At 48.0% G+C, this 16590-nt stretch overlaps 2 protein-coding genes across 2 annotated transcripts in view; both read right to left on the bottom strand.

The window, feature by feature from the left end:
* tspoap1 (TSPO associated protein 1) overlaps positions 1 to 16590 on the bottom strand; it is a gene marked incomplete at its 5' end in the record, with an annotated part of 86316 nt that overhangs the window by 12783 nt on the left and 56943 nt on the right. The window contains 6 exons of the mRNA XM_080781103.1: positions 6121 to 6199; positions 9210 to 9356; positions 10511 to 10891; positions 12046 to 12531; positions 13103 to 13254; positions 15491 to 16468. Coding sequence (XP_080637229.1) covers positions 6121 to 6199; positions 9210 to 9356; positions 10511 to 10891; positions 12046 to 12531; positions 13103 to 13254; positions 15491 to 16468 — 2223 coding nt within the window. The remainder of the gene's footprint in view (positions 1 to 6120; positions 6200 to 9209; positions 9357 to 10510; positions 10892 to 12045; positions 12532 to 13102; positions 13255 to 15490; positions 16469 to 16590) is intronic.
* Positions 7356 to 8714, bottom strand: LOC308327052 (uncharacterized protein; the record flags this gene model as incomplete). The annotated part of the gene is made up of 2 exons (XM_080780191.1): positions 7356 to 7382; positions 7818 to 8714. 2 exons carry the CDS (start codon positions 8712 to 8714, stop codon positions 7356 to 7358), a joined length of 924 nt encoding a protein of 307 aa, XP_080636317.1.

Raw genomic sequence — 16590 nt, 5'->3', positions numbered from 1 at the left:
TTTGACTCAAAACCCCCTGCATAGACACAGTTTAAACACGTTTGACTCAAAACCCCCTGCATAGACACAGTTTAAACGTTTATACTCCAGATTATTATAGTTTCAGCTTGGTGAAGCTGAAAACTGAATTACAATTTAAGTCTACATAAACTGCACTTGGACATCTTGTACAGGCTATTTTGTGTGATGGGAATAAGGTCAAATGTTGATGAATAACCTTGCCAGACCATGTGAGTGTGAACTCTGATGGCTTTGTCATTTCAAGGACCCACGGTTCGGTATGCATTGGGCAATCGACAGATTCGACACCCATAACCATGACACGTGTACACATGGAACCAAAACCCATTTGGTTCCATTTGTACACTCTCAGAGTTGGCCTCTCAGAACATGGCCCAACATTTCTGGCACTAGCAGAAATCAGTTGGAAAACACAGTGAATCAGCTCGTAGAACTGAATGTCCTGAGTCCAAAGACAAACATTTTTGCCCACGATGCCGCCAAGTGGTGGTCTGACAAGAGGTAGAGGCCATTTAAATTGGCTTTAATTGAAAGCATATCATGATTTAAGTAATAATAACAAACAATAGCCTGCCATACATTTATCCTTGGCCACTGTTTTTAGCATGGACATGTTGAGGCTAAAAGTGACCAGAGGGCACTATATGCTTTTAGCCTACGGCAGTGGTTTTCCACCAGTGGTCCTTGAGGGGGTTCCAGGTGGTCCCCAGCTAAATGATGAAGAGTTGGTAACCAAATGGACCCTTATAGATCTTTAACTCTTGAGAGCGTAAAATGAAACCAAATGGACCACTGGATACACCGGGTCCATTTGGTTTAATTTTACGCTCTCAAGAGTTAGAATTATTATTTTGATTAACGTTTGCCTGTTATCTCTTCTAATGGTACCACGTCAATACAGCACGGAAATGTGAACAAAATCTTATCCAAAGACAACAAAACATTCAACGTTTTGGGGTCTGAGAGGCTAAATCTCTTCAAATGGTGGTCCGTGGCTCAATTAAATGCCGAACGAATAATGGGCCTTGATAGCATTGAGCGTTGAAAACCACTGGCCTACGGTGTTACAGCACGGTGTGATAAGAGTGAGTGAACTGGCCTACGGTGTTACAGTACGGTGTGATAAGAGTGAGTGAACTGGCCTACGGTGTTACAGCACGGTGTGATAAGAGTGAGTGAACTGGCCTACGGTGTTACAGTACGGTGTGATAAGAGTGAGTGAACTGGCCTACGGTGTTACAGCACGGTGTGATAAGAGTGAGTGAACTGGCCTACGGTGTTACAGTACGGTGTGATAAGAGTGAGTGAACTGGCCTACGGTGATACAGTACGGTGTGATAAGAGTGAGTGAACGTGAAGCGCTGTAGCCAGATTTTAAGCCGTGCCAAAGAGACATCTTCCCCCTATCTCGTTAGAGAGGATCAGCCCATCTGTGGCAAGAGTCAGGGTCACAGAGATCGCTCACTTTCACATCCTCTGACTGACTGACAGTATCTCTCTGGTAGATACTGTTGTAGGAGGACGCTGACTTCTCTCCCCGCTACCCTTCCCTTATCGGCACACACGTGCAAGAGCTCGCAAGTGTGGTCAACCGTGCCTTTGCACACAAAACCAAAATAAAAGGGGAAGGTTCACTTGATCAAGCTGCAATCTATTTTAGCAATGAGAGGAGGAGGAGGAGAAGAGAGAAAGACCGAAGGGAGAGAGATGTCAGAGACCGTGTTGATATTGGCAGCACATTTTTATTTTAGTTTTAGTCATTTGGAATAAAACTTCATTTAGTTTTAGTCACATTTTAGTCAACTGGAATGTTTTAGTCGACTAAACCTACAGGTGATTTAGTCGACTAAGATGTATTTTGGCGGGCCTTGATGCTTGATGGCTCACAACGTGACGTGCTGCAATACGTTATGAGCTTGTAGATTTTCAGCATGCAACCAAGTGTAAAATGACTTGTCTACTGGATGTCTTGTCCACTAGTCCCTCGCTAACATTTTAGTCTAGTTCAAATGTGTTGACGAAATTGTCAATTATATTTAGTCTATAGTTTTAGTCATACCTTAGTTTTTATTTCAACTTTTCGTCAGTGAAAAAACGTAGTCGACGAACATTTGTCGTCATAGTATTAGTGGTGGAAATCAACACTGGTCAGAGATGGACTTGTACTTCTGCACGGGAGGAGGGTGTCATCACCGACTAATCTAGGTTACTATTTTCATGGCTGACACTTCCTCCCATCTCATGTCATGACAAGCCACTTTGAGTTAAGCCGGTTCTCAGATTAGTTACTCTCTCTCTCTCTCTCTCTCTCTCTCTCTCCCTCTCTCTCCCCCTCTCTCTCTCTCTCTCCCCCTCTCTCTCTCTCTCTCTCTCTCTCTCTCTCTCTCGTGTTAATCTTTCCAAGTATACAGTTCTGTGGGGGGAGGGAGAGCTTCACCAACAGAAGGCATTATGTCACACGCATCTCTACTACATTTATCAGAGAGAGATGGATAGTAAAACTAGAGAAAGTGCCCACCTGGTCTCCACCAGGATAGGAGCGTTTTTTGAAAAATGTCAAGCGCCTTTTCTTCCTCAGCCTAGTTGGAATATGTATGCACAGTTTCACTTTTTTTTTGCAGCATTTTATACAAAACGGGCCACTCCTGAAAATTTGGAAGTCAATCTTAGCCAATCAGGATGGAATATGACAAATCAAACAGACCCGTCTTGTTCAGTAATTAAAAAATAAGTTTTACATAAGTTGGCCTCCTGGTGGTGCTATAAAGGACAGATGTGAAAAATGCAGGGCAAAGGTTTTTCCCTGGCATCTAGGGAGTGTGCATACAAAGTTTTACACAGATCAGTGCAGTTATAGGTAAAAACACAAATAGGCCAGTTATAGCGCCACCATGAGGCTGATTTTAAAATGTTCAAGTGGCATTTCTTCCTTGGCCTAGTGTGAATGTGCGTGCAAAAGTTCACGGAAATCACACGATATGTTCTAGATATGCGGCATTGGGGCAGAGGTTCAGCTCTGGCATCCAGGGAGAGTGTGTGAAGAGTTTGGCTGCGAGCAAGCCAACGGTGCCTAATCTGTCCATTAGGCTGTCCCTGGCCTAATGGTTAAGGTGCATACCTAAATGGCTCTAATGGAGCCTGAGAGAGTCGTGGGTTTGACTCCTGAGGCCAGCAACGACCTTTGCTGTGTGCCACTCCATCTCTCTCTCCTCTCGTCTGTCATACTGTGTACTATCAATAAAAGGCAGAAATGCCCCAAAAATCTCTTTATAAAAAAAATATATATATGCATTTGCACAGTGTTTGGAGATTGGCAGCTCTCATTGCTGTTTCACTAAGAAATTTAAATGAGAGATACCCTTTCGAGTCATTTTCACGGTCAACTTTGGCAGCCCAGGTCTCTTGAATGGTTAGTCATTCTGTTGAATCAAACCACATTGTAATGCTGCATTCACACGGGCAGATGCAAAAAACTAAAGATGCAAAGCTACACAGTGTATTTGTAGCTTTTGCAGCAGCTACAAACGTCGGATGCATCTTTGTATCGTCATGTCGCTGGCTTCCATTGACAATGAATGGTAGACTGTAGCTTTGCATCTGCCCATGTGCACACAGCATAACACTCTGATATTATCGGTTAACATGTTGATGCAGAGCGGTGTAAGTTGTCTGGGAAGTAGCTTTGTTGACTGGAATGGAGGCAAAACAGGGTGCAGATTTCTTAAAAAAGGCATCTCATGGTGTCCATGTTTGTTGATATTTCTTCACATATCCGTGTGGAACTCCATCATTTGGTAGAGTGACGTCACGTTTGATGAAGCAAGATTCGAGGCAGCTCGGTGGGCTTAAGAGCTGATTACACAGAATGAGGGGCATTAGATTAAGAGAGATGTCACACTGAATTGAGCGAGGGAAAGCATGTCTGATTCTGAGCTGAGGTTGATCCAGCAATATGCAATGGATGAAACTCTGGATCCTGATATAGCATATCCCTGTCTCATCCTGCAAGTATCAACATAAAAAATCTCCCAGACAACAAGAGAAATTCTCATCAGCCCTATATTTGAGCTTTCGAATCAATTTACGCCCATGTCCAAGCGGGATTTCATCAAGCAATTGCATATAGCCAATGCTAGCGTACATTTGGTCTGAGCTTTGAAAAATCTCATGGCTGAAACCGACCGTTAAAAACACCACAAGAAACCAATACGACAAAACAACGTATAGAAAGCCAATAAGAAAGAGTTTCCCCCGCCTGCCTCGCTGCCTGTCACGTTTACGTCCGACCACAGGCATGCACACACACACGCACGCACGTCGCACGCACCTACTTGCAAGCCCAACTTTTTTGCACACTGGAAACAGTATAGTCTTAGACAGTGGGTTTACCATTCTTACCACATTCCTACCACATGAATGACACTCACATCGTCATGAATGGAATACATTTTGTTCAAGTTACAGAACAATAAAGCAATCATGGATTTCCCATGAGTCACGTGCGGGCTGTGGTGAGAATGAGAAAAAGCCTGGCAAGGTAGTCATAATCTGAACGCTTATGGAGTGATTGATGAATGAATGCATCAACATATGTAGATGAAGGCTGGTGTGTGCTGAGAAGGTTTTATCTCCGATCTCCCGGTGGCCCAAATAAATCCACAAGGTGAAGATCACTTACGCTGGGCACAGGTTTTGAGATAACCTCGCGTCACCACCTTTCCACAGGCTTTCCACCTCGGAGGAAAGGAAAGGAAGTTCCACATTGAGGGTTCCGGCCTGATGACTACAAAACAATGACTTACAACTACAGGCTAGGTTTGCACATAACCTAGCCTGTACATAACTCCAGAGGACCTCACTGTCCATGAAAAGATTACAGCGGAGCCCCCCGGTCCCAACTCCCGAAAACTCTCTCGCATAAGCGCTCGTATAGCCTAGGTCTGATCCAGATATGCAATCTTATCTGAATGACTGTGCCAAAAATGCTCCACGACAGCATAATTGGAGCAAATATGGTGCAGTGTGTACAAGCCATAAGCCATAACTAAACTAAACAGACAGGAGGTCGAGCTCAACAAGACATTTGAGGAGTTCCAAAATCTCTCTGTCACAGCAGACATCTGGATTGTGTACAATAAGTTAACCGCACGTTGGAAAAATAAATCCACACAACAAGCAACATAGGAAAGCAGAGCTGTCAGGCAGGACTTTGAAAACAAGGACTCAGGATGAAGTGACTTTGACAAACATTGGGGATGTACTGCTGAATGGTGCTGCTGATGTTGACGGCATGATTTCTTTACCCCCCACAGAGATGTGCATCACACACACACACACACACACACACACACACACACACACACACACACACACACACACACACACACACACACACACACACACACACACACACACACACACACACACACACACACACACACACACACACACACACACACACACACACCCTCATCTCATCATGTACAGATGTAGTTGCTGGCAACACCTTGAATGTGCCAGGGTTGTGGAACAATAGCAGCCAACGTTATTTCAAAGAAGCTGCTACTACTGCTAGTACCTTGCACAACTAGGTCGAAAGAGTTGTATGATGGCCTGGCTCGAATTCCTATAGTATACCTTTGGTGGAGTTGAACACCATCGGTGAAAGGGAATATCAAATTTCTCAGAGAGAGTACTGTACTGTACTGTACTGTACTCTGCCAACCTGGGTAGAGCAACAGACTGACCCCATACTTCCTTCTATGCATGAGGAGTCCAAGCCGCTTATTTTTTCCCCTGACAGGGGGGAGTTTGGAGTTTGTTGGACGTAGCGCGTGGAAGGAACACGATATTTCAACCAGTTCCTTTCCCCTCCATCAGGTGCCCCGGCTAGTTTAGAGACCAGGATTAATGCATGTTTTTTGTGAGAGTACCTACCCTATGGGACATGGGGAGAATATGCCCAGCCCAGCGTGTGCACGCACGCACACACAGAAGGCACACACACACACACACACACACACACACACGCACACCCACACACACACACACACACACACACACACACACACACACACACACACACACACAGTCTCTGACCTTTGAGTTGCCTGGCTGATGAGGAGGAAGTGAACTCTGATTGGCCTCTCTGCGCTGCCTCTGGGATTCTGCTGGACTCCTGCTCAAAACACACGTTAGAAGCAAATCATTAGACATGCGTATATCTCAGGCAGAAACATAACCTTGCACATGAACTGAAGACACCTGGGGTTTTGAGAAAACTCACAGTCCTGCTCCCTTTCATGACGACGAGCGGCCCAGAAGAGAATTTCCCATTCATTTTTCTCAGACGTTTAAAAAAATGGAAGGACAAAGCCAACTCGGATGGTGACAAATCATGGCAATAAACACACATTTTTGGGCCGAACAAATAAGTAGAAAGAAGAAAAACCACAAAAAATTATTGGAAGTTCTCTACTGGGCCGCTCGTCGGGGTGGGACTGCAACGCTCTATAGCAATCACAGACCTTTTTTTGTACTTTAAAAGGGACAATACCAACTTATATATAATGAAAATTAAAGACAACAAACCCCAGGTTTCCCCATCAGTCCATGGTAAGAATCTAGCCGCCATATACTTTTACTTTCATCACGGTGAGCACAGAAAAGGAATAAGGTACTGCGTCTCCACTGAAAGAGACTAGGCAATGTGGACAGGATGAAGAGAGGGTCTGGATGTGTCTCAACTAGCACAAAGGGATTCAAAGTGGTATGGGAAAATGAGTGACAAAAACACTTAATGGACATCGGGAGAGAGAGGAATGAGAGATCAGAGGATCAACAGTGAACTAAACACGGCCACGTGGGAAAGATGAACTGGCTTAAACCTTTTGCATCGCCCTCTGTAGTGCACACAGACACCTCGTAGTGCACACAAACACCTCTGTTGTGCACACAGACACCTCTGTAGTGCACACAGACACCTATGGGTGACAACAGCCCTCTGTAGTGCACACAGACACCTCTGTAGTGCACACAGACACCTATGTAGTGCACACAGACACCTCTGTAGTGCACACAGACACCTCTGTAGTGCACACAGACACCTCTGTAGTGCACACAGACACCTATGGGTGACAACAGCCCTTTGTAGTGCACACAGACACCTCTGTAGTGCACACAGACACCTCTGTAGTGCACACAGACACCTCTGTAGTGCACACAGACACCTCTGTAGTGCACACAGACACCTATGGGTGACAACAGCCCTCTGTAGTGCACACAGACACCTCTGTAGTGCACACAAACACCTATGGGTGACAACAGGCAGAAGGTCACGGATTGACCTTCTGACCCCAGGTCTGTGTTGAAGAGCAAGAGTAAGACACTTAACAGCTCCCCACAGAGCATGTGCAGCCATCAGCTGGGTGAAGCTGAACCTGAATTTCCACTGCTCAGCGATCAGTCTTGTTGACAAATAATGGTAGTGTGAAAGGGCATGAGGTCCTACAGGCCATGCCACCTCCACAGGGCTCCCTGTCCTCACGTCGCTGTCTGCTGCTTAGATCACTGATGGATGACCCTATAAGTTGGGAGTCTCCTGACTTTGGGTTGGGACCTAACTAGTAACTATTACCTAATCCTCTAGGAATGTTATGATATCCTGAAGGACACAAAAGGTTACAGCCACTCTGCTCTAAAGGGAAGGGGTGGGGGGGGTACTGGACTGGGAGAACACACCCCACTCTGCCCTAAAGGGAAGGGGGGGGGGGGGGTACTGGACTGGGAGAACACACCCTTTGCTGCTGGCTTGCGGCTGCGAACACCTGCGGATCAGCCCTGGACCGCCGGAGGTGTGGCGGTCTAGCGTGCTCCACCGGTGCCCCTTCCACCCGGAGGTGTGGCGGTCTAGCGTGCTCCAACGGTGCCCCTTCCACCCGGAGGTGTGGCGGTCTAGCGTGCTCCACCGGTGCCCCTTCCACCCGGAGGTGTGGCGGTCTAGCGTGCTCCACCGGTGCCCCTTCCACCCACCACTCGGAGCTCATCTGGTCCATCACTACCTCCCCGGGTGGGTACTTCGACGCCGCCATCTCCTCGTTGTCGTCTGCGCCGTACTCCACGTCGATCTCGGTGTCGCGGCCGGTGGGCGATCTCACTCTCCGCACAGTCTTGCTGACGAGGTAGGGCGCTGGCTGTGGGCACTGACTCTGACTCCGGAGCATGGCCTCTCTCCTGAGGCGGTCGCCTAGACTAGATCTCTCTCTGCTCTGAGGAGGGGGAGGACAGCCGGCGGAGACCTGCCTGCTGTTGGCACCCGAGTACACGCCCAAATCCTCCCCTTCGGGATAGCCGGCGGCGTCCACTGTGTCGACATAGCGGACCCTGTGCTGGGTCTTGGGCCTAACCTGCTGCACGGGTTCAAGCCTGGAGAGGAGCTCTGTGGCAGGGGTCCTGGGATCCCTGCTGAGGTAATTGTGGTGGTGGTAGGGTTGGGGGTATGGGTATGGGTGGGGGTTGTTGGCCTGCTGTGGCTGGGGCCGGTGCCTAGGGCTATGCTGGAGGTGCTGCTCCGGGCCTCGATGGGGACCGTCTCTATGAGCGTGTCTGGGGCTGTGGTCACTGGGCCTGGGCCGGGGGGGCTGCCTGCAATAGGCCGGGGGATTCTTCTCTAAGCTGCTCTGCTCTTCCTCCATCGACTCGGGAATGCTGAACAACTGCTTGCCGTGGTGAGCATGGAGAGGCAACTTAAGGATCTTCTCGAGAAGGTCTGCGTCACTGTCAAACTTGCGGGACTACGGGGGCCGAGGGAGGCCAAGGCGAGTTGGAAAGGGGCCAGATATCGTGACGAGTGAAGAGAGAGTAAAGTAAAGACAGTGTGGTGGATGATCCAGCCGCACAAGAAAAGGAAGAGAAAATAAACAAAACAAAAAAATCAAAATGGTGCACTCAAGGAAAACAAGAAATAAAAGAGAAATAAAGGAACAAGAAAGAACGAAATGGCAATGCAAGACAAACTTAAAGAGATGAGGTCCTCCAATTGGTGCAAATGATGGTGAGAAATAACATGTACGGTCCGTGCACAGTAAGATCCTTTAATCATTAATTTAGCTCGGGATATATATATATATATATATATATATATATGTATATAATTAAAGTAGGTAGAGATTAGAGAATCACTGTTTTACCCTGCTGGCTGTGGCCGTGTAAGCCCTGTGCGGTGCCTCTGTGAAGGAGTAGTCCTCCTCCTCCTCCTCTAGGATGTCAGAGAGGTCTGAGTGGCTGTTGTCTGCATGGTAGTTACTGGGAGGCTCCACCAGTCCTCCTCCACTATTCTGCAATGCAGGACACGGCAGCACACACACTTAATCAACCTACTGTACTCATTTTGTCATGGAATTTGTAGATCAAATTATACATCATTTACAGTCTCTGAACTTGCCAGAATTCCAAGGAAAACTATTTGGTCAAAATCTTAATCCATTCAATTACATTTGAATTAGGTTATCATCGAGGCTTTCTTCCTGTATAATGGAATATAATGGCATAATGAGAAGTTAGACACTTCTCGGGCCCATTTACCATTTATTGCAATGATATTGCATTCAGTTTGGTGGTGTGACTCTGTGATATTACAGATTACCTATGCAAGCATGACACAGAATCTGAGATCACAAACCCCCCAGAGCAGAGCATAATATGCATTATATACAACCGCTGTGCATGCATAGTTGAAATAAATGTTGACTAATCATTACAAGTAGCTCTTATTTCGAAGAGGAAGAGGAAGTCTGTTTCGGGTGTAACAAAGCTGCCATGACAGTTGAATGTGAATGTTCTCCTCTGAGAACTAGCCCAAAAAGGGTTTGTGCACCCCTGGGTTATACATGAATATAACATTGAACCTTTCAATTGCATGAGATAAGATACCAGATATCATAGAACAATCCATAGAATCACATAGAATCACAGTGCAATTACAGAATCATCCATTAACATAAGAACTTAATGCCACAGGGAGGAGGCTGGGGAGGTGGAGGGAATTTGAACTCTGGACAGCTGTACAACAAACTGTGATAGCTAAGCTAGTAGAATGAATGAATAGTGAAAAGAGGTCTACCCATTTAGGCCTGAGGCCGATTCTAAAAACGCCTCTAAATCGCCTCTAAGTTTTCTGAAAATTTTCTAATATTGATATAGCAGCATCATTCTTTTTACATTTTTGAATACTGTACATATTGTACAGAACCCCAAAATGGGTTCCCCGCCTGAAGGGGTAAAGCACCAAAAGGGGTTCCCGCCCAGAATGGGTTAAATTAACTGCCTGAGTTGCACTGTGGGTGTGAGGGCATGTGTGAGGTTGCTTGTACCTGAAATATCGCAATGGTGGATTTATAGAAAAGTACAGGTGAAGATAAACCAGGTTTGTTTCAGGAGAATAAACTCACTAATGGGAGAGGGGGGGGGGGTCAATAAAACCAGAACCGACCTGTTCATTCTCGCTGTACACCGTCTCCTCCTGCTCTTGTCTCAGGAAGTCCTCGATGGACGCCAAGCGCGAGTTCTCCGTCTCCTCCTCTACCTCCGACTCTAGTGGCGAATGGCTACATGGCCGGAGGGCGTGAAAATGCAGAGGGCTCGGGGGGCCTGTGATCGGAGCTGTGATCGGCGGGCTAGGGAGGCTCACGGGGCTAAGGAGCTTGGCACTGGGGTTATCAAGGAAGTCTTGATAGGAGGGCAAAGGGCGCATAGTTCTGGGGCTTTCTGTGTTCTGGGGCTGATCTAACAGTACTGCCGTCAGTGCCGGCACCACCGCCTCCGGTGCTGGCGGTGGGTTTGGTGCCGAGATGGTAGGTGAGGTAAGATGAACCTATAAAGAAAGAGAAATGTTCAAGATGATTTATTGGACGCTAAATAAGAGACAGATTGTGATGCGTCTTATAAAAAATGTGTACGGTATTGTGGACAGCTCATTAAAAAGAAACAGTGCAAAGAAACGGTAAAAGCATGTCGATAATCATATCCTACTATAAATGCGCCACGTCTCTGGGTGCGTACGTGTGTGTGTGTGTGTGCGTCCGTGTACGGTTGTAACTTGAGAACCGTTTGACCCACCGACTTCAAATTCGACAGACGTGTTCCACACCCCCACAGGGAGTGCAGTGCCAGGTGCCCACTGCCAGGCTCTGCCAGTGGGCCCAATTGATTGTCAAGTACACTTTTCAGTTTGCAGTCTTCACAAACAAGCCCATAAACAGATCTCCATGTGGGACACCGGCTGACAGTTAAAACGGGTACTATGACAACGTATATCATTAGGTTCCCAAGTTGCATCGTTCCCATGTAGGCCGGTGGCTGACTGCGACAGGCACGTACAGGTCTACGTACAGGTCTTTTAACACGGTGTACACCAAACCTGGTGAAACCTTAAGGTTAAATTAGTACCCTAGCCTGCCAAACCCGGAACCTCCGTCCAGGGTTTATATTCTTTAATAATGTTTTTATCCGATCGAATCGTTAGCTACCGTTCGTTAGCACAACAGTCCAAGTGGAACAGTGGCCATTTTGAAGATGTGCGCGCATCCACTTGCATTGTATAGGCTGCATTCAAAACACTGTATCTCAGAAACGACATTGAGGGTCAGTTTCTGGGGAAGACAAGGTTTTTTAATGGCCTGTAGCAGGCACTGTGATACTCGCGGTCGGGTTTTCCCACCACCGACCTAGAGAACAACAACCGGTGAAGACACCGCACACAGCATTTTGTCATTGTAACATGCGAATACGGATAGTTGGCTCTTCAAAGTAAGTGTTACGTGCGATAAAACCTTGGCAATACGCTATAGAGGGATTCATTCATGCTGGCGGGAATTGGGTTTTAAGACACTGGCAAAGACCTATATATGACCCTTATTTAGCATGGCTTGTGGCCATTATTTACCAGTATATGCGTTATTATGGGACCATGCTCAGAAATGCAGGGCTATTCTAGAGGCAAGAGACAGGTTAGAGAGAGATGCTTACAACTGGAGTGACAGTGGAGGTTGCTGGCAAAGGGGAATCACATACTGCCAAGGCGGCAGCAGCTGATGGATCGGCCCACGCCTCCACGTACGAGGCAGACGAGAGAAGGGCTTCTGTGTAGCAGGGGTCAGGGACGGGGCAGTTGGCAGCAGGGGTTTGCACTGTGAGGTCAATGGCTTGTGCGTCTACTAGTGGCAGGGCGTGGGGCAGCATGGGACTTTTGGCAGCATAGTTCCCGCAGGAGGCAGACGAGGGCAGTGTGGTCACGCTGGAGGAACAGGGCAGAACTGGCACTACCGGGGAGTGGCTGGCTGGACCTGCCATGATGGCAGCCAGCTTGGTGGGCACGGCGGCCGGCAGAGAGTCACAGGACTCCCCGTGGGCGGACGTGGTGCGGACGGTGATCTCCCGGGCGGCCTGCAGCGACTGGATCTGAGACGGGCCCAGCAGAGCGCTGCCCGCTGTGGGGGACGACACTTCCAGCACCTTGGATGAGAGAGGGACAGCGACACATGTAATACATTAAGACCTGAGAGTGAGACCAGATTCCACAAACGTTTCTTTATCAGTGGTGCTCACACCGTTTCATGTCAAGGACCCCCAAAAATGTATTGGCCGCGGAACCCCCATCTGAAAATATGTTGTACCAGGGACCACTAAGATATGAATTAAAAATGTTTGCTGTGAAAGAATATATATTCGAAGATTTGCACAGGTTTTCACCTGTGCAAAAATAGCAGATCTACAAGCTCGTAGCGTGGCACTCAGTGCCGTGCTATGAGCTTGTAGATCTGCTATTTTTCAACAGCTAAAAGTATACAATAATGGTTAAAAGTGGTTAAAGGCTAATGTGACATCGATGAGTCCTCAGGTCTAAATGGGTTCAAATGATTCATACAATCATTATCACTGCTAGAGTCGTAAAATCATCATTTCAAATGGGGGTCCACAGGCTAATAAATGTGGATTTGGGGGTCCTTGCCATGAAAAGGTTTGAGAACCACTGCAATAAAGTCACAAACAAGTTGTGCAGAGTGAACACAGCTCTGTTCCTTGCCTTTCTTCTGTCCGCATATATCGTGTATCCAGTGACGCGGACCCCGTTGGAGGTCCCGGCAGCATCTATGGTGACAGGCAGCCAGCTGATGAGGGCAATCCCCGGGGAAGGACCTTGTTCCAATTGCACATCCAGAGGGGCGTCTGGGGGACCTGACACACAGCACACAGGACACATTATACATCCAGAGAGGCGTCTGGGGGACCTGACACACAGCACACAGGACACATTATACATCCAGAGGGGCGTCTGGGGGACCTGACACACAGCACACAGGACACATTATACATCCAGAGGGGCGTCTGGGGACCTGACACACAGCACACAGGACACATTATACATCCAGAGAGGCGTCTGGGGGACCTGACACACAGCACACAGGACACATTATACATCCAGAGGGGCGTCTGGGGGACCTGACACACAGCACACAGGACACATTATAGATCCAGAGGGGCGTCTGGGGACCTGACACACAGCACACAGGACACATTATACATCCAGAGGGGCGTCTGGGGACCTGACACACAGCACACAGGACACATTATACTTTATCCAGTGATAACATATTCAAAAGCACAAAAAAACCCCACTTCATCCCATATGAAGAATATACTGTATATTGACCCAGTTTGGACACCGACACATGGAATAAATCAAAAGAAAATCTCAAGACTGAAAATGTAATGATGTTTTAGGCCGACCAGCTGAAGAAATCATGACATTTCTGAGACCATTCATGTTTCTGGAAGACGCTGCTAAACTTGTATTCTATTGCTAGTTTGATCACTACAAATACTCTTTCATCTTAAAATAACTAATGACTGCCAAATAGCCAAGACAAGCTCACAACATGTCACACTGCAATGTGTTGTGAGCTTGTATATATGCTACTTTCGGTGTGCAGACACGCTTGGCTTCTATGGAATCCAAATGACTAAAATCAGTCGACGACCAGGCAGCAGCATTTGTTACTCGTCAGTTCTAGTCTTATTTGATTTGGTCTCTTTGGTATCTTCTGAGAAAGTATTAATTTTAGTAGTCCTTTTGGTGACACACCTGGTAGCTCTGTTGTTTTTACAGCCATCTATCGTCTGTCGTCTGTTAGAACTGTGATTCACAGAATTCAGTTCAAAACAAAACCATGGAAGTACCGTGCCAAAAGTATTTTGTAAAGCTACAATATAATGCAGTATGTATGTATTCAATACATTTCTGGTTCATTTTCGGGGCCTGCGTCATACATTTCTGGTTCATTTTCGGGCCCTGTGTCATATATATATATATATATATATATATATATATATATATATATATATATAAATACAATATATAAATAAAACTCTGGGGGAGCCCGAGTTCGAACAGGCAACCTTGTGGTTGCCATCCAGCCACTCTACCCCTGAGCCACCGCCGCCCGTGTGGATTGATGATGCAAATTGTAATACAATGGCTCAAAACAAGACAAGAATCAACAGTCAATCTCCACTTGCACTAGCGAAGATGTGGGATTTCCGCTAGAAAGCAAGTGTATACCGGTACATACACCTTGCTTGTGGATAATATTAACAAAAACAAAAGGACGTCTTTTCTAATCAAACCGCAGCAGGCCATGGATGTGTATACACGTTTTTAGGGCTTTTTTTATTGATATATAAAAATATATTAAAAAAGGGTTTGATGAGGGCCCAGGTAGACCCGGGCCTTAATTTTCGGGACTGTAGAGAACTCTAGTTTTCGCCAGCTGCCGGGCGCCACTGCACTAATAACTTTGGGGCAGGCCCGTCTAGAGTTTGAATGGACAGGTGGGCCTGTAGAGGACTCTAGTTTTTGCCGACTGTGGGCACGGCTGCACTAATAACTTTGGGGCAGGCCTGTCTAGAGTTTGAATGGACAGGTGGGCCTGTAGAGGACTCTAGTTTTTGCTGACTGTGGGCACGGCTGCACTAATAACTTTGGGGCAGGCCTGTCTTGAGTTTGAAATTTTAATGTACAGGTATAAGTCAAAAGGGTGAGATCGAAGAGGAAGGATGGATGGGGAAGGATCAACATATGGTACATACAGTATAACCATATATGGAGATCTAAGGATTTGCGTTTTGAGGTCAGATGTAGAGTTGCTAGCCAATATTGATGACATCAGGGAACTCCATATATGGGCTTAACTGTGACAGCAGGTTGCATTTACTATGACATCAGATGTCACGAGACCTGGGCTCCATATATGGTACCCGACACATGGGAAATGCACGATTCCATAGTTAACTGCGACCTTCGTCACAATAAACTTTTTTTTGGGGCCAAACAAATAATTAGAAAGAATAAAAACAAGACAAAAACTGTGTCTTTCTAAAAGACAAAATGTACTGTATGTGCACTTCCACCGACCTGCCGTCAGAGTGTCGAACGTGATGGCGGCGACCTTGTGCTCGCGCCGCTCCGGGGGCATCTCCCAGGGCGTGCGGTGCGGCCGCGCCTCCACTCTGATGGCGTGGCGCTGGCCCGGCGCCAGGTTACTGAGGCACAGCGAGTAGCAGCCGGGCTTCACCAGCTCGCACTGCTCCTCCTCGTTCAAGGACACCACGTGCACATAGTTGCTGTTGCTCGTCAGCCACGTCAGGCCGACGGAGGTGGCCGTGACACGCTCGATGCGCAGCTGCGTGGGCGCCACGCACACGTCGCGCCCCACCAGCATGCTGCAGCGCAACCGGTCCGAGGGCCCGCGCTCCGTCAGGCTCTGCACGGACACGCGGTACGCCTTGAGCGCCACGTCCAGCCGCTCCAGCACAGCCTTGGTCTGCGCACCGAACGGCACGTTCTGCCGCAGCTCCTGGTCCACGTACACGTTGTAGCTCAGCACGTCGCCCCAGCCCGCCGGCGCCAGCGGAGGGTCCCAGCCAATGATGATGCTCTTCGCCAGCTGCTTGATGAGCGTGAGCTTGCGCGGGTAAGGCACGGTTTCCACGCCCGCCTCCTCCTCCAAGTCCAGGTCGAGGCCGTTGGTGAGGGGTGGTGGGGGTGGGGTTGGGGGTGGGGCTGGGGCGGAGGAGGAGGTGGAGACCGAGGCCATCTCGGACGACGGGACGACGGAGGCGATCAGGCCGGACGCCAAAGACGCCTCCGTCCTCTCGGAGGAGGCGGAGGCGCCAATGTCTGTGGGAAGGTGGTGGTGGTGGTGGTGGTGATGGTGCTGCTGGTGGAGGAGGTGGTGGTGGTGGTGACTGGCACTGTGGAGGCTGCTGTCCAGCAGGGAGATGTGGGACGTGTCGCCCACCTCCGGATGGGGAGCGCTCATGACATCGTCGTCGGAAACCCGCTCGACAAAGTTGGAGGGGACCAGCCCTCTCCGGCCATCCACCAGCTCACCTGGAAAGGCCACACGTAAGAGGAAAAAGTCAAACTCAAAGTTGTACACTCAATGTCAAAAATGTGAAATTTGTTCTCCATATTTGACCCATCTCTGGGAGCGGGAGCTGCAGCCGTGCAGC

Source organism: Protomyctophum bolini (genome assembly GCF_963924005.1).
Source record: "Protomyctophum bolini genome assembly, chromosome: 13".
NCBI lineage: Eukaryota > Metazoa > Chordata > Actinopteri > Myctophiformes > Myctophidae > Protomyctophum > Protomyctophum bolini.
The sequence above is the reverse complement of the archived record's forward strand: the minus strand, read 5'-3'. Positions and strand labels throughout refer to the sequence as shown.